Source organism: Haliotis rufescens, unplaced genomic scaffold (genome assembly GCF_023055435.1).
Source record: "Haliotis rufescens isolate VD_foot unplaced genomic scaffold, xgHalRufe1.0.p SCAF_11, whole genome shotgun sequence".
NCBI classification, from domain to species: Eukaryota; Metazoa; Mollusca; class Gastropoda; order Lepetellida; family Haliotidae; genus Haliotis; species Haliotis rufescens.
The window spans coordinates 14,810,076-14,829,205 of record NW_025963791.1 but is presented as its reverse complement, the minus strand read 5'-3'; the positions used below and the strand labels follow the sequence as shown (position 1 = coordinate 14,829,205).

At 40.5% G+C, this 19,130-nt stretch overlaps 5 protein-coding genes across 5 annotated transcripts in view; all 5 read left to right on the top strand.

Moving 5' to 3' along the window:
• The first annotated feature begins 5,814 nt into the window (after positions 1-5,814).
• Positions 5,815-6,504, top strand: LOC125378063 (testis-specific serine/threonine-protein kinase 3-like). Its single transcript, XM_048392875.1, has one exon. The coding sequence runs from the start codon at positions 5,815-5,817 to the stop codon at positions 6,502-6,504; it is 690 nt and encodes a 229-aa protein (XP_048248832.1).
• Positions 6,505-7,779: 1,275 nt separating this feature from the next.
• On the top strand, positions 7,780-8,469 carry LOC124110649 (testis-specific serine/threonine-protein kinase 3-like). Its single transcript, XM_046469975.2, has one exon. The coding sequence runs from the start codon at positions 7,780-7,782 to the stop codon at positions 8,467-8,469; it is 690 nt and encodes a 229-aa protein (XP_046325931.1).
• A 1,291-nt stretch (positions 8,470-9,760) lies between these two features.
• On the top strand, positions 9,761-10,450 carry LOC124130549 (testis-specific serine/threonine-protein kinase 3-like). The gene has a single exon (XM_046493659.2). It carries the CDS (start codon positions 9,761-9,763, stop codon positions 10,448-10,450), a length of 690 nt encoding a protein of 229 aa, XP_046349615.2.
• Positions 10,451-11,056: 606 nt separating this feature from the next.
• On the top strand, positions 11,057-12,324 carry LOC124110623 (testis-specific serine/threonine-protein kinase 3-like). Its single transcript, XM_046469931.2, has one exon. It carries the CDS (start codon positions 11,259-11,261, stop codon positions 12,042-12,044), a length of 786 nt encoding a protein of 261 aa, XP_046325887.2. The 5' UTR covers positions 11,057-11,258; the 3' UTR covers positions 12,045-12,324.
• A 4,007-nt stretch (positions 12,325-16,331) lies between these two features.
• Positions 16,332-19,130, top strand: part of LOC124110628 (calcium uniporter protein, mitochondrial-like) — a 104,701-nt gene continuing 101,902 nt past the window's right edge. Inside the window, exon 1 of the mRNA XM_046469937.2 lies at positions 16,332-16,517. Within this exon, the coding sequence (XP_046325893.1) occupies positions 16,416-16,517 (102 nt within the window). The 5' untranslated portion in view covers positions 16,332-16,415. The remainder of the gene's footprint in view (positions 16,518-19,130) is intronic.

Here is a 19,130-nt window from a genome sequence, read left to right as displayed (position 1 = left end):
CGTTAAACAATAAGATGGATAAATGAACTGGTCAGTGAGTGTTAAACAACAAGATGGGGACATGGGCTAGATGGAGAGATGGATATATGATGTGGTCAGAGAGTGTTAAGCAATGAGATGGATATATGATGTGGTCAGTGAGTGTTAAGCAATGAGATGGGCTAGATGGAGAGTAGGATATGTGATGTGGTTAGTGAGTGTTAAACAATTATATGGGGACGAGCTAGAAAGAGAAATGGATATACGATGTGGTCAGTGAGCGTTAAACAATAAGATGGATAAATGAACTGGTCAATGAGTGTTAAACAACAAGATGGGACATGGGCTAGATGGAGAGATGGATATATGATGTGGTCAGAGAGAGTTAAATAATGAGATGGAGAGATGGATAAATGATGTGGTCAGTGAGTGTTAAGCAACGAGATGGGCTAGATGGATATATGATGTGGTTAGTGAGTGTTAAACAATTAGATGGGGACGAGCTAGAAAGAGAAATGGATATACGATGTGGTCAGTGGGTGTTAAACAACAAGATGGGACATGGGCTAGATGAAGAGATGGATAAATGATGTGGTCAGTGAGTGTTAAACAATGAGATAGGGACATCGGCTAGATAGGGAAATGGATATATGATGTGGCCAGTAAGTGTTAAACAATAAGATGGGGGCATGGGCTAGATAGAGATATGCATATATGAGCTGATCAGTGAGTATTAAACAATAAGATGGGGATATTGGCTTGATAGAGAAATGGATATATGAGCTGATCAATGAGTGTTAAACAATGAGATGGGCTAGATAGAGAAATGGATAAATGAGCTGATCAGTGAGTGTTAAACAATACGATGGGGTCATGGGCTAGATAGAGAAATGGATATAGAGCTGATCAGTGAGTGTTAAACAATGGGATGGGGACTTGGACTAGATGGAGAGATGGAAAATAAGTTCTCGCTGCCTCTGTGTGTACCATAGTAATGTGATTGTATCCATGGCGATAGTGACTTACACTGTCGACCACTGGTTTTCCAGGTAAGGGCCGATTACGCTCATGTGCTGAGGGAGGTTTGAGGAGGGGATATGAGACAATCGTGAGTGGTGATTTAGCAAGAATGGGATGTAGATGGGTTTGACAGAACACGATGTCTGTGACACATTGCAATTGGAAAGAACGTATTATCATACCGCGAAAGGCAGTTTGACATTGTGCTAAATGCATCATTAATGTTCAAAGCAGTATAAAATACCAGTCTTCGTACCTAACTAGAATCCGAAACAAAAATGCTCACCACATAAAGCTGGGAATACAAGTTAAAGCATGCATATGTGGCCGTAACAGATATACCACGGTTCTTTCCTTCTGTCCAGAAATACTCGCACGAAATTGTAAGCAACTGAGAAGAACAAATGGTATCTGCTATGTGAATGCGAACTTGTCATGTTCTCAGCTCGGCAAACATCGGCCTCTGTCGGAATAATCCTGCGCATTGGCCAGGAGTCCGGTCACGTAGCATGTGCCGCGACGGGGAAGATGACAGAAAGCGCAAGCTGTTTGTTTGTTTCCCGAGCCTCATGTCTGAACGACGCACCTAGTCATGGGGCACACAAGCTGTTGACACAGTGTGTATCTTGAAGACATCAACATCGTTTGTCCACAGTAGTCTATGTTGCCATATAAACTCTTAAAATACGACTTAAAGTAAGAGTTTTCGGTGAGGTACATTTACTGGCCACTATTTTCGATTAGTTGTCTAAGTTCGAAAAATATTCTTCCTGATAATAGTGTGTTAATTTTGTTTAAAACATATTGGTTAGGGTTGGTGGTGGTTCGTAATATAGTTATTTTTATATGCTTTGAGAAATTTTCTAGGGTCCCGAGATGAACGAAAATATAGTTGAGCATATCCATTTATCTGTCTATCTATGTAATTGAAACGTATGAAATATGAATTATATTGAGGACGTGTTTTTGTTTTCGTGATCATATAATCCATAATAAATTATAACCGTTTATCAGTCAGGGATACTAAGACAACTCTAGATGAAGAGATGGATAAATGATGTGGTCAGTGAGTGTTAAACAATGAGATAGGGACATCGGCTAGATAGGGAAATGGATATATGATGTGGCCAGTAAGTGTTAAACAATAAGATGGGGGCATGGGCTAGATAGAGATATGCATATATGAGCTGATCAGTGAGTATTAAACAATAAGATGGGGATATTGGCTTGATAGAGAAATGGATATATGAGCTGATCAATGAGTGTTAAACAATGAGATGGGCTAGATAGAGAAATGGATAAATGAGCTGATCAGTGAGTGTTAAACAATACGATGGGGTCATGGGCTAGATAGAGAAATGGATATAGAGCTGATCAGTGAGTGTTAAACAATGGGATGGGGACTTGGACTAGATGGAGAGATGGAAAATAAGTTCTCGCTGCCTCTGTGTGTACCATAGTAATGTGATTGTATCCATGGCGATAGTGACTTACACTGTCGACCACTGGTTTTCCAGGTAAGGGCCGATTACGCTCATGTGCTGAGGGAGGTTTGAGGAGGGGATATGAGACAATCGTGAGTGGTGATTTAGCAAGAATGGGATGTAGATGGGTTTGACAGAACACGATGTCTGTGACACATTGCAATTGGAAAGAACGTATTATCATACCGCGAAAGGCAGTTTGACATTGTGCTAAATGCATCATTAATGTTCAAAGCAGTATAAAATACCAGTCTTCGTACCTAACTAGAATCCGAAACAAAAATGCTCACCACATAAAGCTGGGAATACAAGTTAAAGCATGCATATGTGGCCGTAACAGATATACCACGGTTCTTTCCTTCTGTCCAGAAATACTCGCACGAAATTGTAAGCAACTGAGAAGAACAAATGGTATCTGCTATGTGAATGCGAACTTGTCATGTTCTCAGCTCGGCAAACATCGGCCTCTGTCGGAATAATCCTGCGCATTGGCCAGGAGTCCGGTCACGTAGCATGTGCCGCGACGGGGAAGATGACAGAAAGCGCAAGCTGTTTGTTTGTTTCCCGAGCCTCATGTCTGAACGACGCACCTAGTCATGGGGCACACAAGCTGTTGACACAGTGTGTATCTTGAAGACATCAACATCGTTTGTCCACAGTAGTCTATGTTGCCATATAAACTCTTAAAATACGACTTAAAGTAAGAGTTTTCGGTGAGGTACATTTACTGGCCACTATTTTCGATTAGTTGTCTAAGTTCGAAAAATATTCTTCCTGATAATAGTGTGTTAATTTTGTTTAAAACATATTGGTTAGGGTTGGTGGTGGTTCGTAATATAGTTATTTTTATATGCTTTGAGAAATTTTCTAGGGTCCCGAGATGAACGAAAATATAGTTGAGCATATCCATTTATCTGTCTATCTATGTAATTGAAACGTATGAAATATGAATTATATTGAGGACGTGTTTTTGTTTTCGTGATCATATAATCCATAATAAATTATAACCGTTTATCAGTCAGGGATACTAAGACAACTCCGTTAAATACCATGTGATGTCACATCGTTATCATAGAAGATTTGTAAAGAAGCATTATATAAGTACATAAGTTGTTTTCCTTAGTCAGGACCTTCTGTTAACGGAAAACTTAGGAAGCATTATAAAGTACATAAGTTGTGTTCCTTTGCCAGGACCTTCTATTAACGGAAAACTTAGACAACCCCGTTAAAAACCATGTGATTTCAAAGCAGACGTTAAACTAACGATTTGCTGACGAATGTCATCGTATCCCAAACAAACAATCTGACGAATGTCAGTCAATAACATCTGCTCATCGAAACAGTCGTATGTCCATCATGCACAATATCTGATTATGTACATGTAAATTCCCTACTGAAGAAAAGGTCTACTGAGGAAGCTGGGCCTACCACGCTCTTTGAGTTGATTATTATTAAAACTGATATATATTGGACGAGTCATAAAAAGAAAAGATTCTGTGTAGACCTAGGAACACTTCATTTTGAACCATGTCAATACCTTCAGATTCAAAGCAGGACATTGATTTGGCCCGGATTCGATTATTTACCAAAAAAAGTTTTGTAATTCACGTAAGTATAAGTTTGGGGTATGTGTAGTGAGACAGGGATCGGGTCTGCCACGATTTCTAGCAGGGATGCTGCACTTGCCGCAGGCACTTATATCGGTTTCTCTGACAGTCAGCTAGTCTGTCATACAGACCCTGAAACAAATATATCCAATACTGCCCATGCAAGTCTATAGTATTTGGCAAGTCTGGATTACTGCAGTATCTGGAAATTAAGATAATCTCAGGGCTCTTTATTGTATAGACATCATCTAACAGTCAGCCTGCCCGAATCTGCCTGGTAACATTTGTCCACCGCCATCTGTGGCAACCGATGGTGTAAGTTCTGCCAACGGAGACGAAGACGAGGATTGGTAGATGGCGTTAAAACGATGCCTATGGTGGTGGATTTCCTCCACAACACTCTCCAAAAGACTCTCCACAAGACAAGTGGGATGACTTACACTAGCCAATAGTCAACATTACTTATGTCGAGCAATATCCCTGCAACTTTTGAGGTACAATCGAGCATGCTCTTTCTACCAAGATTTCAAAGAGCGTCATGGACATGGTGTATTATGGAGGACATTTCCCAATTTGACGCATTGGTTACAAAAATGATGTCCGTTGCAAATTACCTATTTTGTCAGGTGAACAATTGACTTGCCTTTGCACGTGTTTGTGAGAAAGCAAGAGTAAAAAATCCAGCTCCAGTCTCCAACTAATGAGCACGTTTTTACCTTTGATTGTCCAGAATCACAATCACTACATCCCATCGTTTGTCAAGAACCACATAGGGCCTTTTCACAATTGACCTTTGACCATTGATCGTTAGCACAATTACTACATCTCTCCAATTATAAAGTCACAAATGGTGACCGACCCTTCTCAACATCTCCAATTACAAGGTTGACCTTTGACCTTTGATTGTAAAGAATCACAATCACATCAGCTATATCGACTTCATGTGTCAGCCCAATGTTGCTGGAAGGCCATCCTATTAGACAATCACACTTGAACTTTTGACCTTTGATTGTCAAGAATCACAATCACAACATCGACCTTTTCCTTCATCTCCATTCCAAAGATGACCTTTGACCTTTGATTGTCAAGAATCACAATCACATCTTAGTTAAAATGTTGACCTTTGACCTTTGTGTGTCAAGAATGACAATCTCATCCTCTTCAATTACAAATTTGACCTTTGACCTCTGATTGTCAAGAATCACAATTGCATCCTCTTCAATTACAAATTTGACCTTTGACCTCTGATTGTCAAGAATCACAATCGTAATATCGACCCTTTCACTTCTCGAATTACAAAGTTGACCTTTGACCTTTGATTGTCTTCACAACGTCGACCTTTCTATTTTCCAATCACAAAGTTGACCTTTGACCTTTGATTGTTTGCAAAATGAAACATCAACAATAGCACTTCCATGACCTTTGGCCTTTCCATTTCCTGTCATTTGCCCCCTTGACCCTTAGAGCACTTGACCTTGAGTCACCTGATGACCGTGGCTTTGACCTTTGGGTCCCAATTTGTCTTGTTTGACCTTTATGTGCCCTGACCCCAAGAGGTCACATCGTCCGGGTATAAAAGGAAGAGATCTTCCATTTCCATCATTTCATTTCAATATCATTCATCTATCATGTCATCTATTAAGAACGTTTTGCGTTCGATTGGTTACCAAGTTAAATCCCTCTTAGGAGAGGGAAGCTTTGGTACAGTTTTGCTCTGTGAAAACATGGTTGACCTTTCGGAGGTTGCCATAAAAATCACAGAAAAAGTTCAGAGCTATGTCTCAAATGAGACGTTTGCTCTGAAGACTGTGAAACATCCCAACATTGTGGACATCTACGCAGTGTTGGAGACTGATAAGCACGCTTTTACTGTGATGGAGCTGGCCGAGGGGGGAAACCTCCTGGACCTGCTTGCACAGGAAAGCTTTAGCTTGTCTGAGGAGAGAGTCAAGGTGATCTTTTCCCAACTGGTGGAGGCTGTGAACGCCTGTCACCAGGTGGGGATTGCACACCGAGATCTTAAGCTGGAAAATGTCCTTTTGGACCTGGACGGCAATGTCAAGCTGTCTGACTTTGGCCTTTGCACGCGCCAAGAGCAAAGAGAGTCCAGTAATACCTTCTGTGGAACAGTAACTTACTCCTCCCCCGAGGTTCTAACGGGAGAGGAGTATGATGCATTCAAGCTAGACATCTGGAGTTTGGGGGTCATCCTCTATTCTCTGGTGTGTGGCTCCTTCCCCTTTGACGACTTCAGCATCAGCCAGATGGTTCAGCTGCAGAAAGATCACATCCTTCCATTTCCCGAGCCCATCAGCTCAGAGTGCAAGGATCTTATCCTGCAAATGTGCCAGCCAGATGTTGCTGGAAGGCCCTCGATCCGACAGGTTCGGAACTCTAGCTGGCTTTGCCAGTGAAATCTAAAAGCCTAAAAAGCTAATAATATCAATAATAACACATCACACATTGTGACTTTTGACCTTTGATTGTCAAGAATCACAATCACAACATCGACCTTTTCCTTCATCTCATTACAAAGTTGACCTTTGACCTTTGATTGTCAAGAATCACAATCACATCATAGTTAAAATGTTGACCTTTGACCTTTGTTTGTCAAGAATCACAATCTCATCCTCTTCAATTACAAATTTGACCTTTGACCTCTGATTGTCAAGAATCACGAATGACATCGACCCTTTGCATCATCTCCAATTACAAAGTTGACAACATCGACCCTCTCCATCATGTCCAGTTACAAAGTTGACCTTTGACCTTTGATTGTCAAGAATCACAATCACATCATATAGTTAAAGTTTTGACCTTTGACCTTTGTTTGTCAAGAATCACAATCTCATCCTCTTCAATTACAAATTTGACCTTTGACCTCTGATTGTCAAGAATCTCGAATGACATTGACCCTTTCCATCATTACCAATTACAGTTGACATCGACCCTCTCTATCATGTCCAGTTACAAAGTTGACCTTTGACCTTTGATTGTCAAGAATCACAATCACATCATATAGTTAAAATTTTGACCTTTGACCTTTGTTTGTCAAGAATCACAATCTCATCCTCTTCAATTACAAATTTGACCTTTGACCTCTGATTGTCAAGAATCACGAATGACATCGACCCTTTGCATCATCTCCAATTACAAAGTTGACATCGACCCTCTCCATCATGTCCAGTTACAAAGTTGACCTTTGACCTCTGATTGTCAAGAATCACAATCGTAATATCGACCCTTTCACTTCTCGAATTACAAATTTGACCTTTGACCTTTGATTGTCTTCACAACGTCGACCTTTCTATTTTCCAATCACAAAGTTGACCTTTGACCTTTGATTGTTTGCAAGTTGAAACATCAACAATAGCACTTCCATGACCTTTGGCCTTTCCATTTCCTGTCATTTGCCCCCTTGACCTTTAGAGCACTTGACCTTGAGTCACCTGATGACCGTGGCTTTGACCTTTGGGTCCCAATTTGTCTTGTTTGACCTTTATGTGCCCTGACCCCAAGAGGTCACATCATCCGGGTATAAAAGGAAGAGATCTTCCATTTCCATCATTTCATTTCAATATCATTCATCTATCATGTCATCTATTAAGAACGTTTTGCGTTCGATTGGTTACCAAGTTAAATCCCTCTTAGGAGAGGGAAGCTTTGGTACAGTTTTGCTCTGTGAAAACATGGTTGACCTTTCGGAGGTTGCCATAAAAATCACAGAAAAAGTTCAGAGCTATGTCTCAAATGAGACGTTTGCTCTGAAGACTGTGAAACATCCCAACATTGTGGACATCTACGCAGTGTTGGAGACTGATAAGCACGCTTTTACTGTGATGGAGCTGGCCGAGGGGGGAAACCTCCTGGACCTGCTTGCACAGGAAAGCTTTAGCTTGTCTGAGGAGAGAGTCAAGGTGATCTTTTCCCAACTGGTGGAGGCTGTGAACGCCTGTCACCAGGTGGGGATTGCACACCGAGATCTTAAGCTGGAAAATGTCCTTTTGGACCTGGACGGCAATGTCAAGCTGTCTGACTTTGGCCTTTGCACGCGCCAAGAGCAAAGAGAGTCCAGTAATACCTTCTGTGGAACAGTAACTTACTCCTCCCCCGAGGTTCTAACCGGAGAGGAGTATGATGCATTCAAGCTAGACATCTGGAGTTTGGGGGTCATCCTCTATTCTCTGGTGTGTGGCTCCTTCCCCTTTGACGACTTCAGCATCAGCCAGATGGTTCAGCTGCAGAAAGATCACATCCTTCCATTTCCCGAGCCCATCAGCTCAGAGTGCAAGGATCTTATCCTGCAAATGTGCCAGCCAGATGTTGCTGGAAGGCCCTCGATCCGACAGGTTCGGAACTCTAGCTGGCTTTGCCAGTGAAATCTAAAAGCCTAAAAAGCTAATAATATCAATAATAACACATCACACCCTATTAGACAATCAGACTTAAACTTTTGACCTTTGATTGTCAAGAATCACAATCACAACATCGACCTTTTCCTTCATCTCATTACAAAGTTGACCTTTGACCTTTGATTGTCAAGAATCACAATCACATCATAGTTAAAATGTTGACCTTTGACCTTTGTTTGTCAAGAATCACAATCTCATCCTCTTCAATTACAAATTTGACCTTTGACCTCTGATTGTCAAGAATCACGAATGACATCGACCCTTTGCATCATCTCCAATTACAAAGTTGACAACATCGACCCTCTCCATCATGTCCAGTTACAAAGTTGACCTTTGACCTTTGATTGTCAAGAATCACAATCACATCATATAGTTAAAGTTTTGACCTTTGACCTTTGTTTGTCAAGAATCACAATCTCATCCTCTTCAATTACAAATTTGACCTTTGACCTCTGATTGTCAAGAATCTCGAATGACATTGACCCTTTCCATCATTACCAATTACAGTTGACATCGACCCTCTCTATCATGTCCAGTTACAAAGTTGACCTTTGACCTTTGATTGTCAAGAATCACAATCACATCATATAGTTAAAATTTTGACCTTTGACCTTTGTTTGTCAAGAATCACAATCTCATCCTCTTCAATTACAAATTTGACCTTTGACCTCTGATTGTCAAGAATCACGAATGACATCGACCCTTTGCATCATCTCCAATTACAAAGTTGACATCGACCCTCTCCATCATGTCCAGTTACAAAGTTGACCTTTGACCTCTGATTGTCAAGAATCACAATCGTAATATCGACCCTTTCACTTCTCGAATTACAAATTTGACCTTTGACCTTTGATTGTCTTCACAACGTCGACCTTTCTATTTTCCAATCACAAAGTTGACCTTTGACCTTTGATTGTTTGCAAGTTGAAACATCAACAATAGCACTTCCATGACCTTTGGCCTTTCCATTTCCTGTCATTTGCCCCCTTGACCTTTAGAGCACTTGACCTTGAGTCACCTGATGACCGTGGCTTTGACCTTTGGGTCCCAATTTGTCTTGTTTGACCTTTATGTGCCCTGACCCCAAGAGGTCACATCATCCGGGTATAAAAGGAAGAGATCTTCCATTTCCATCATTTCATTTCAATATCATTCATCTATCATGTCATCTATTAAGAACGTTTTGCGTTCGATTGGTTACCAAGTTAAATCCCTCTTAGGAGAGGGAAGCTTTGGTACAGTTTTGCTCTGTGAAAACATGGTTGACCTTTCGGAGGTTGCCATAAAAATCACAGAAAAAGTTCAGAGCTATGTCTCAAATGAGACGTTTGCTCTGAAGACTGTGAAACATCCCAACATTGTGGACATCTACGCAGTGTTGGAGACTGATAAGCACGCTTTTACTGTGATGGAGCTGGCCGAGGGGGGAAACCTCCTGGACCTGCTTGCACAGGAAAGCTTTAGCTTGTCTGAGGAGAGAGTCAAGGTGATCTTTTCCCAACTGGTGGAGGCTGTGAACGCCTGTCACCAGGTGGGGATTGCACACCGAGATCTTAAGCTGGAAAATGTCCTTTTGGACCTGGACGGCAATGTCAAGCTGTCTGACTTTGGCCTTTGCACGCGCCAAGAGCAAAGAGAGTCCAGTAATACCTTCTGTGGAACAGTAACTTACTCCTCCCCCGAGGTTCTAACCGGAGAGGAGTATGATGCATTCAAGCTAGACATCTGGAGTTTGGGGGTCATCCTCTATTCTCTGGTGTGTGGCTCCTTCCCCTTTGACGACTTCAGCATCAGCCAGATGGTTCAGCTGCAGAAAGATCACATCCTTCCATTTCCCGAGCCCATCAGCTCAGAGTGCAAGGATCTTATCCTGCAAATGTGCCAGCCAGATGTTGCTGGAAGGCCCTCGATCCGACAGGTTCGGAACTCTAGCTGGCTTTGCCAGTGAAATCTAAAAGCCTAAAAAGCTAATAATATCAATAATAACACATCACACCCTATTAGACAATCAGACTTAAACTTTTGACCTTTGATTGTCAAGAATCACAATCACAACATCGACCTTTTCCTTCATCTCATTACAAAGTTGACCTTTGACCTTTGATTGTCAAGAATCACAATCACATCATATAGTTAAAGTTTTGACCTTTGACCTTTGTTTGTCAAGAATCACAATCTCATCCTCTTCAATTACAAATTTGACCTTTGACCTCTGATTGTCAAGAATCACGAATGACATCGACCCTTTGCATCATCTCCAATTACAAAGTTGACATCGACCCTCTCCATCATGTCCAGTTACAAAGTTGACCTTTGACCTTTGATTGTCAAGAATCACAATCACATCATATAGTTAAAGTTTTGACCTTTGACCTTTGTTTGTCAAGAATCACAATCGCATCCTCTTCAATTACAAATTAAAACTTTGACCTCTGATTGTCAAGAATCACAATCGTAATATCGACCCTTTCACTTCTCGAATTACAAAGTTGACCTTTGACCTTTGATTGTTTGCAAGTTGAAACATCAACAATAGCACTTCCATGACCTTTGGCCTTTCCATTTCCTGTCATTTGCCCCCTTGACCTTTAGAGCACTTGACCTTCAGTCACCTGATGACCGTGGCTTTGACCTTTGGGTCCCAATTTGTCTTGTTTGACCTTTATGTGCCCTGACCCCAAGAGGTCACATCGTCCGGGTATAAAAGGAAGAGATCTTCCATTTCCATCATTTCATTTCAATATCATTCATCTATCATGTCATCTATTAAGAACGTTTTGCGTTCGATTGGTTACCAAGTTAAATCCCTCTTAGGAGAGGGAAGCTTTGGTACGGTTTTGCTCTGTGAAAACATGGTTGACCTTTCGGAGGTTGCCATAAAAATCACAGAAAAAGTTCAGAGCTATGTCTCAAATGAGACGTTTGCTCTGAAGACTGTGAAACATCCCAACATTGTGGACATCTACGCAGTGTTGGAGACTGATAAGCACGCTTTTACTGTGATGGAGCTGGCCGAGGGGGGAAACCTCCTGGGCCTGCTTGCACAGGAAAGCTTTAGCTTGTCTGAGGAGAGAGTCAAGGTGATCTTTTCCCAACTGGTGGAGGCTGTGAACGCCTGTCACCAGGTGGGGATTGCACACCGAGATCTTAAGCTGGAAAATGTCCTTTTGGACCTGGACGGCAATGTCAAGCTGTCTGACTTTGGCCTTTGCACGCGCCAAGAGCAAAGAGAGTCCAGTAATACCTTCTGTGGAACAGTAACTTACTCCTCCCCCGAGGTTCTAACCGGAGAGGAGTATGATGCATTCAAGCTAGACATCTGGAGTTTGGGGGTCATCCTCTATTCTCTGGTGTGTGGCTCCTTCCCCTTTGACGACTTCAGCATCAGCCAGATGGTTCAGCTGCAGAAAGATCACATCCTTCCATTTCCCGAGCCCATCAGCTCAGAGTGCAAGGATCTTATCCTGCAAATGTGCCAGCCAGATGTTGCTGGAAGGCCCTCGATCCGACAGGTTCGGAACTCTAGCTGGCTTTGCCAGTGAAATCTAAAAGCCTAAAAAGCTAATAATATCAATAATAACACATCACACCTTATTAGACAATCAGACTTAAACTTTTGACCTTTGATTGTCAAGAATCACAATCACATCGACCTTTTCCTTCATCTCCATTACAAAGTTGACCTTTGACCTTTGATTGTCAAGAATCACACACATCATAGTTAAAATGTTGACCTTTGACCTTTGTTTGTCAAGAATCACAATCTCATCCTCTTCCATTACAAATTTGACCTTTGACCTCTGATTGTCAAGAATCACGAATGACATCGACCTGTGTGTCAAGAGTCGCGAATGACATCGATCCTTTCCATCATGTCATTACAAGGTTGACCTTTGACCTTTGTCAAGAATCTCAATTACAAATTTGACCTTTGACCTCTGATTGTCAAGAATCACAATCGTAATATTAACCTTCACTTCTCGAATTACAGAGTTGACCTTTGACCTTTTAATTGTGATACAACATCGACCTTTCTATTTATCAATTACAAAGCTGACCTTTGACATTTCCCTTTGACCGATTGCACTGTAGAGTTGCGTCGCTTAGCTGGGGTGTTTTTTTCATAAAAAGAGAGCTAAGAGTTTTCCACGGATTTCTGCGCGAAATGTAATGGATTTATTTATGGCCCTATTTAGGAGTTTTACGGGACTCTCGCAACGTCAGCGCGTGGGGGAACATGGCATTCATCAGAAATGTGCAGGTCTCTTGCACAATGTTTTAGATAGAACAAACTACTAGTATCTTAGTAACATTGTGTAAGAGACCTGCAAGTTAGTCGATATCAAGCAGACACAAACAACAAGTTTTCACCCATGCTGCATTGGCCAGAGTGAGAGGATGATGTCAACAATCTTGTAACGGGATGACGAATGACCGCACCCAAGAGCGAGAGAGATGATGCAATCAGTATTTGGAAGAAAATGTACAGTTGATCGACATTGAAGATTGTGAAAATAAGCGGGAATATCCACCTGTGCATAAAATGTCCGACTTGTCCGACATTGTAGAGGTCGGATTCTATTTAAGAGTCGTCGATATTAAAATACAGGTACATAGTTTTAAAGCTTGTACATTTTATCATCATCTTCAAAGAGGCTGTAAATAAAAGATACACTCCTCAAAAAATGAAAAGCACCGGTAGTATAGAGTTCATTGAACCTGACTACAAAAGAAGTCCGGTATATAAATTAGATGTTTGTTATTGTTGGTGGCCTGATATTCGACAAACGTAGCAAAACGGAGTACATTTTGTAGTAAATTGGGATTGTAATTCACTGTAGAAGGCGTTTCCCTTCGCAGCTATGTAATCTGTAATCCATTGTTGAAGGCGTTTCCCTTCACAGCTATGTAATCTGTAATCTACTGTTGAAGGCGTTTCCCTTCGCAGCTATGTAATCTGTAATCTACTGTTGAAGGCGTTACCCTTCGCAGCTATGTAATCTGTAATCTACTGTTGAAGGCGTTTCCCTTCACAGCTATGTCATCTGTAATCTACTGTTAAAGGCGTTTCCCTTCGCAGCTATCTGTAATCTACTGTTGAAGGCGTTTCCCTTCGCAGCTATCTGTAATCTACTGTTGAAGGCATTTTCCCTTCCCAGCTATGTAATCTGTAATCTACTGTTGAAGTTGAAGGTGAGTGAGTGAGTATGGTTTTACGCCGTTTTTAGCAATATTCCAGCAATATCATGGCGGGGGAAACCACTACACTACATGCTGAACTGGTGCCTTTTGCTATTTGGAAATTTTAGAAAATTTTATTTTTTACGTTTCCATGGCAACAAGATGGACTTAGGTTCTGTGAGGGTAGGGTTCGATTCCGGAGCATAACTCATAAATCTTTCAATATTTTTTCATCAAACTTTGCAGGTCTGTCAGGCACATGCTGAACTGGTGCCTTTTGTTAAATGTTCAGTAAATGTATAGAAAAGTCTGTCTTTAGTAAGCTTAATGTGATCCTGCAGAGAAGTGTACCAAATCAAAGCAATACCTTGCAAGTTCAGCATCATTGCCGGTCCAATCTGATCGTCTACAAATCTTAGCACGCCAGACCAAGCCTTAAATTGTTCCAACTACATACGGCCGTCCTCCGTGGGCAATCAACCGGTGAAGATCCGGGGTAGAATAGATCTTCAGCAACCCATGCTTGCCCTAAAAGGCGACTATGCTTGTCGTAAAAGGCGACTAACGGGATCGGGTGGTCAGGCTCGCTGCCTTGGTTGATGCATGTCATCGATCCCAATTGCGTGGATCGATGCTCGTGATATTAATCACTGGATTGTCTGGTCAAGACTCGATTATTTACAGACCGCTGTCATATAGCTGGAATATTGCGGAGTGCGGTGTTAAACAACAAACCAACCAACCAACTGTGGGCAATCCAAAGAATGGCTCCAATATCAGATTGGAGGAAGCCATGTTCACCGTTTTTACATCTCCACCATATTTTGCGTTGTGGGACCTGTCTTCTACATCTTGTAATTATTCTAGCTACCACAGACAACTAGACGCCGTTCTTTTGCCGCCATATTTTATTCTCTTCCACCTTCACCTCTGCCCAAGGGCAGATAATCCCAAACGTCATTTCATTTCAAACCGCCAGAAAATAAAGATAACATGCATTTCCTTATGTGGAATTTACATTCAAATGTACTACAAAATGTACTCCGTTTTGCTACGCTACATCCGCTTCCAAAAGTAGGAGAGATATGAAAATCGGTTTTGGAAGTAAAGACGAAGGTGTCACGCGTAAGGAAGGAGCTTGGACATTCTGAGTATGAAGGGAGATAACTCTGTCAACCTTACTACTTCAAAGTCGTAGGCTCTGTGAAGCGTAACGATTTTTAATTCATTTGATGCCACACTGCCTTGTCAGCTCTTTCTGTGATCATCCAGGCGTATCTGATAACACACTGACACAACAACAATGTCATCTGCGGTAGTCAGCCGCTTTATAGCACCGTGCAAACACAACCCATATTGCGCCAATCTCCGCGAGGGTCCAGAGCGAGCTAATGGGATTTGAGTGTATTTGTCTTTATGTCTGCATGACGTATGCTCTATGCCGTATGCGACCCTCATTGACAACCAGCAATCAATTTGTTCGTATTTTAAAAAATGTTTTTGAGCATCTGATATATTTTGAGGTGCTGTAATTTTATTCTTAATGAATAAATGTTTACGAAAATCCATTGTTATAAGGACTTTAACAAACACTACGATTTAATGTTTGACTGTTTAATTGTCTATGACAACACCGACTACACGACGAAGTACATTGATAGGGAGCGGGTTGATATTATAGTTTGGTGTCTGATATCTCTTGAGTAAAATAGAAACTTTGAAACTAAGGTTCCTGACGTAAATGGTTAATGAAATAGACATTTTAACGACTAATATTTCTTTTCATAAGAATGTCTATTTCTGGTGTCCCATGCGGTAATATTGCTAAAATACTGCTAAAAGCGGCGTAAAACCCAACTCACTCGTAAGGATGTCTTTTTTTTTTATCTCGGATCAATGCACTTCAATAATTAGGTTTTACGGTATTCTATGTGCACTTTAGATAGTTTCAAACATGTATAGTATCCCAATTCGATACGGTACTTGGTGTTACTTATACGAGTATACAATAATGAAAACACAACGTGCCAAACATGAAATTTGTTAGTACCTAATATATTAATATATAAATGTGTGTTGTTAGGCTGGATATAATTTGATCGGTTTTGAGGTTTCACTGAAAACTATCTTCAATCTTGACCGATAAGAATGTCACATCCTGGAGACAACGCATCAATTAAACCCCCTCATGACATCAAAGTGTACTCATTGGTCGAAATACCAGTTGTTCATAAGAATCCTGCTTATCACAATCCTGCTTGCAGTAGATGTATTTCACTTCAATGTCATCAAACGCACGTTTTGGTGTGGGAAATGGATATCAAATCTTTCGTATGATCCACCCGACTGTTTTTCGTTTCAACAGAAATTAAATGTTCATTTCAACATCGGATCAAGGGAATCACTTTCATTATGATCTAACAGTGCACGGATTAATGCAGTGGCCCCACAGTAGAAATGGACTCGCCTTCATTAATGTATCAGCTATTCTTGGAGATTATGGTCTTTAACTCGATTATGCACTTTAATAAACATGTTACTGCAAGTGTTTTAAAGTCGATTAAAATCTCGTAATAATTTTTCAGGTCACTCTGCTGGTGCCATTCAATTACTATGAAAGCAGAAATCGATACACCCTACGCCACATGCGGTTTCGTCTGACGGCCGAGCAATCCCAATGTGGTCCAGACAGCATTGCTTGTCGTCACGACGATAGTACCTCTCCAAAGTTTATGTCAATAATGGCGACTTCCCCACTCACGCTGTTGCTGAGGCGAAATATAGGAAAACATTTCGTACGGAAAAAAGTGCGACCTTTACTAAGCAACTTCAGGGTAAGGACAATATGTTTTATTTGATGCAAAATGCAACTTGTATCCACTGTCAGTGCGTTTCATGTGAAGTTTGGTTCGCTGTCCGGCGACTGTTTCGCTGGATCAAGCTGCTTCTTGCCAACCGATATTCGGCAACTGTCAATGACTTGAGTTCGCGTGAAGTATTGTGACATTTGTTGCAATATCTACGTGTATGTGAGCGTTCCCTCTAAGATATTTTCAAATACTGCTGTCCCGTACATGCAATGCAGTTTTGTCAAAATGGGCGGTGTCAAATCCTCTGCTTCAGCACATAAATGGAATGTACTTGAACTTACCTGTGCATTCCTGGATCATATAAAAGTATCACCATCGGTTAGATATAGTGCACTACCTACTACTTTGTTATTTAATACACTGTTGCAAATTTGTAATAATTTCAATGAGACATATTCATGTATTATTTCAAATTTTGCCTCAATGTATATAGCAATGTATAAACTGATATTTGGAAAAAAAACTGAACAGTTCATGTCACATGAATGTTTTCTCTGTTAAACTATTAAATAAGCATTATAATAGTCTGTGACCTCAGCCACTATTCTGAAGCCCAATGTTTATAAAATTTGGACTTGTTCGGATGTGTATGCTCTGCTAATAATAGTCCATAATAAAACTACAATCTACTGAAAATGATTCTTGCAAAGAGCCAAGTTGGGGCTGTGATAAGTTCTAAGTTCATTGTTCATTGAAGACCGTTCGCCAAATGATTCAATTATAGATAAGGCTCCATTCAGGAGATACGCTACTCATTTGACAATATATATATTATGGCCCCACATGACTGGATCACTCCGTTTAATCTCCAGATGCCGGTTTTCTTAGAATATAGAATAGATATAATGAATATAATGCATGTCATCGTATCCCAATTGTGTGGATTGATCATGTTGATGCTCATGATGTCAATTACTGGATTGTCTGGTCCAGACACGATTATTTACAGACCGCCATCATATAGCTGGAATATTGCTGAGTGCGGCGTTAAACAACAAACAAACAAAACTGTTCATTGACGTTTAAGCTGCCTTTAGAATGTTTAGTGCACTGTATTCAGGACGTCTCTATTTAACATTGCACTAGAAATGAATTGACAAGAAATTCTAAGAAAGAAAGTACATATTAATGTTTTTTGTGAGGGGGTTTCAATACATTTGCAGAAAATATTGGTGTGAAGAGAAAAAGGTCACAGTGTGAAGGTTCTGTAAGGACTGTGACTGGTAGTATGGGAGTTAGCTTACACTGATGTCAACCATAGAGACGTCAGCCTTCTTGTCATTCATAATCTAAAATCTATATTGGGCTATTGCTTTCTAGCTGGATGTTGATTCTACAGTAGGAGAACAATGTAATATATCATTGAAGCAGTTACTTGACAATCAATACTGGTGACCCAATGAATCAAATGCTTCAAGACCCTCATACATACTTGTGAGCTGCAGTGGAAATGCTGTGTAATACCTGTTTGATGAAAAGGAGCAATGCTTTATATGTCATGTGATAAGGGACCTTTTTGACGCTCTGCTTTTAAGAAACATCTCATGGTGAACTTTTTCATTTGACAAAGAAAGATGTGAGTGAGTCGAATGGACATGTGGATGAGACAGCTTTGATTTGTTACCTCTGTGGCTTCGAAATCCCCATTTGTCCCTTTTATGTTTCTAGGTTTGTCAGCACCATACCCAACTCACTCACCCACAGATAGATTGGTTTTACAATCCTTTAATAATGAGTGACTGCGTGAATGTTGTTTTGTGTCAGAAGTATTGAACTGTACTATCCCATTGACCTGGAGGTCACCATGTCTGGGTCATTCAAACCAGTGCTTACACTTACATACACCATGAGCAATGATCTACACCATTTGGGTACAAAGATGCACCATCTCCAGGTTGCAGTATGTGACCACTTGATTCTGATTAGTAAGCTCTTATCCTGATTCTCCCCCCGGAATGCCCAGGGAAAATATATCAAGGAAGTCAGATGCTGACAATTATTATGATATAGGTGCAGTGGGGAAAATGCTGGATAAGAAAGTAATAAATATCAATTTTATTGGGGTTTTTTAAGTCTTTGAGACTTGATTGAATTTGCTTTTCCTGTATAAAGACAGTTTTATGTACATTTTGGATAACGGAAGATTTCTTTGATAAGAATTTGAAGAAAAACATTTTTATAATGGAAGAAATTGACAAGGCTTCTGGTAATTTATTGCTGAGCATTGTAGCACTCAGATAATTTTAATGGAGTTTCGCCACTTTAGACATGTTATAAACAAGTTATTTTATCAATAATTTTGTTGTTATTTCTATAAAAGATTGGTTCATGTTTTTGACTAAAGTCATACATTGAAAAAGCTATTTATGGCCATTTGTTCAAAATGTTATGAAATTTGGGACACGTGTCGTTAGTAATGGGGCTTAACATGTATGTTCTGTTTATGCGATACTTTTGACCAATCTCAAACTTAACTATGGTAGCAATGTATCTAGGGTATTCATCATAATAGTTTGGGGACATAATACGACCTGCGCCACTATAGTTTATACACTTTCTAGACGTTAAACTACGATA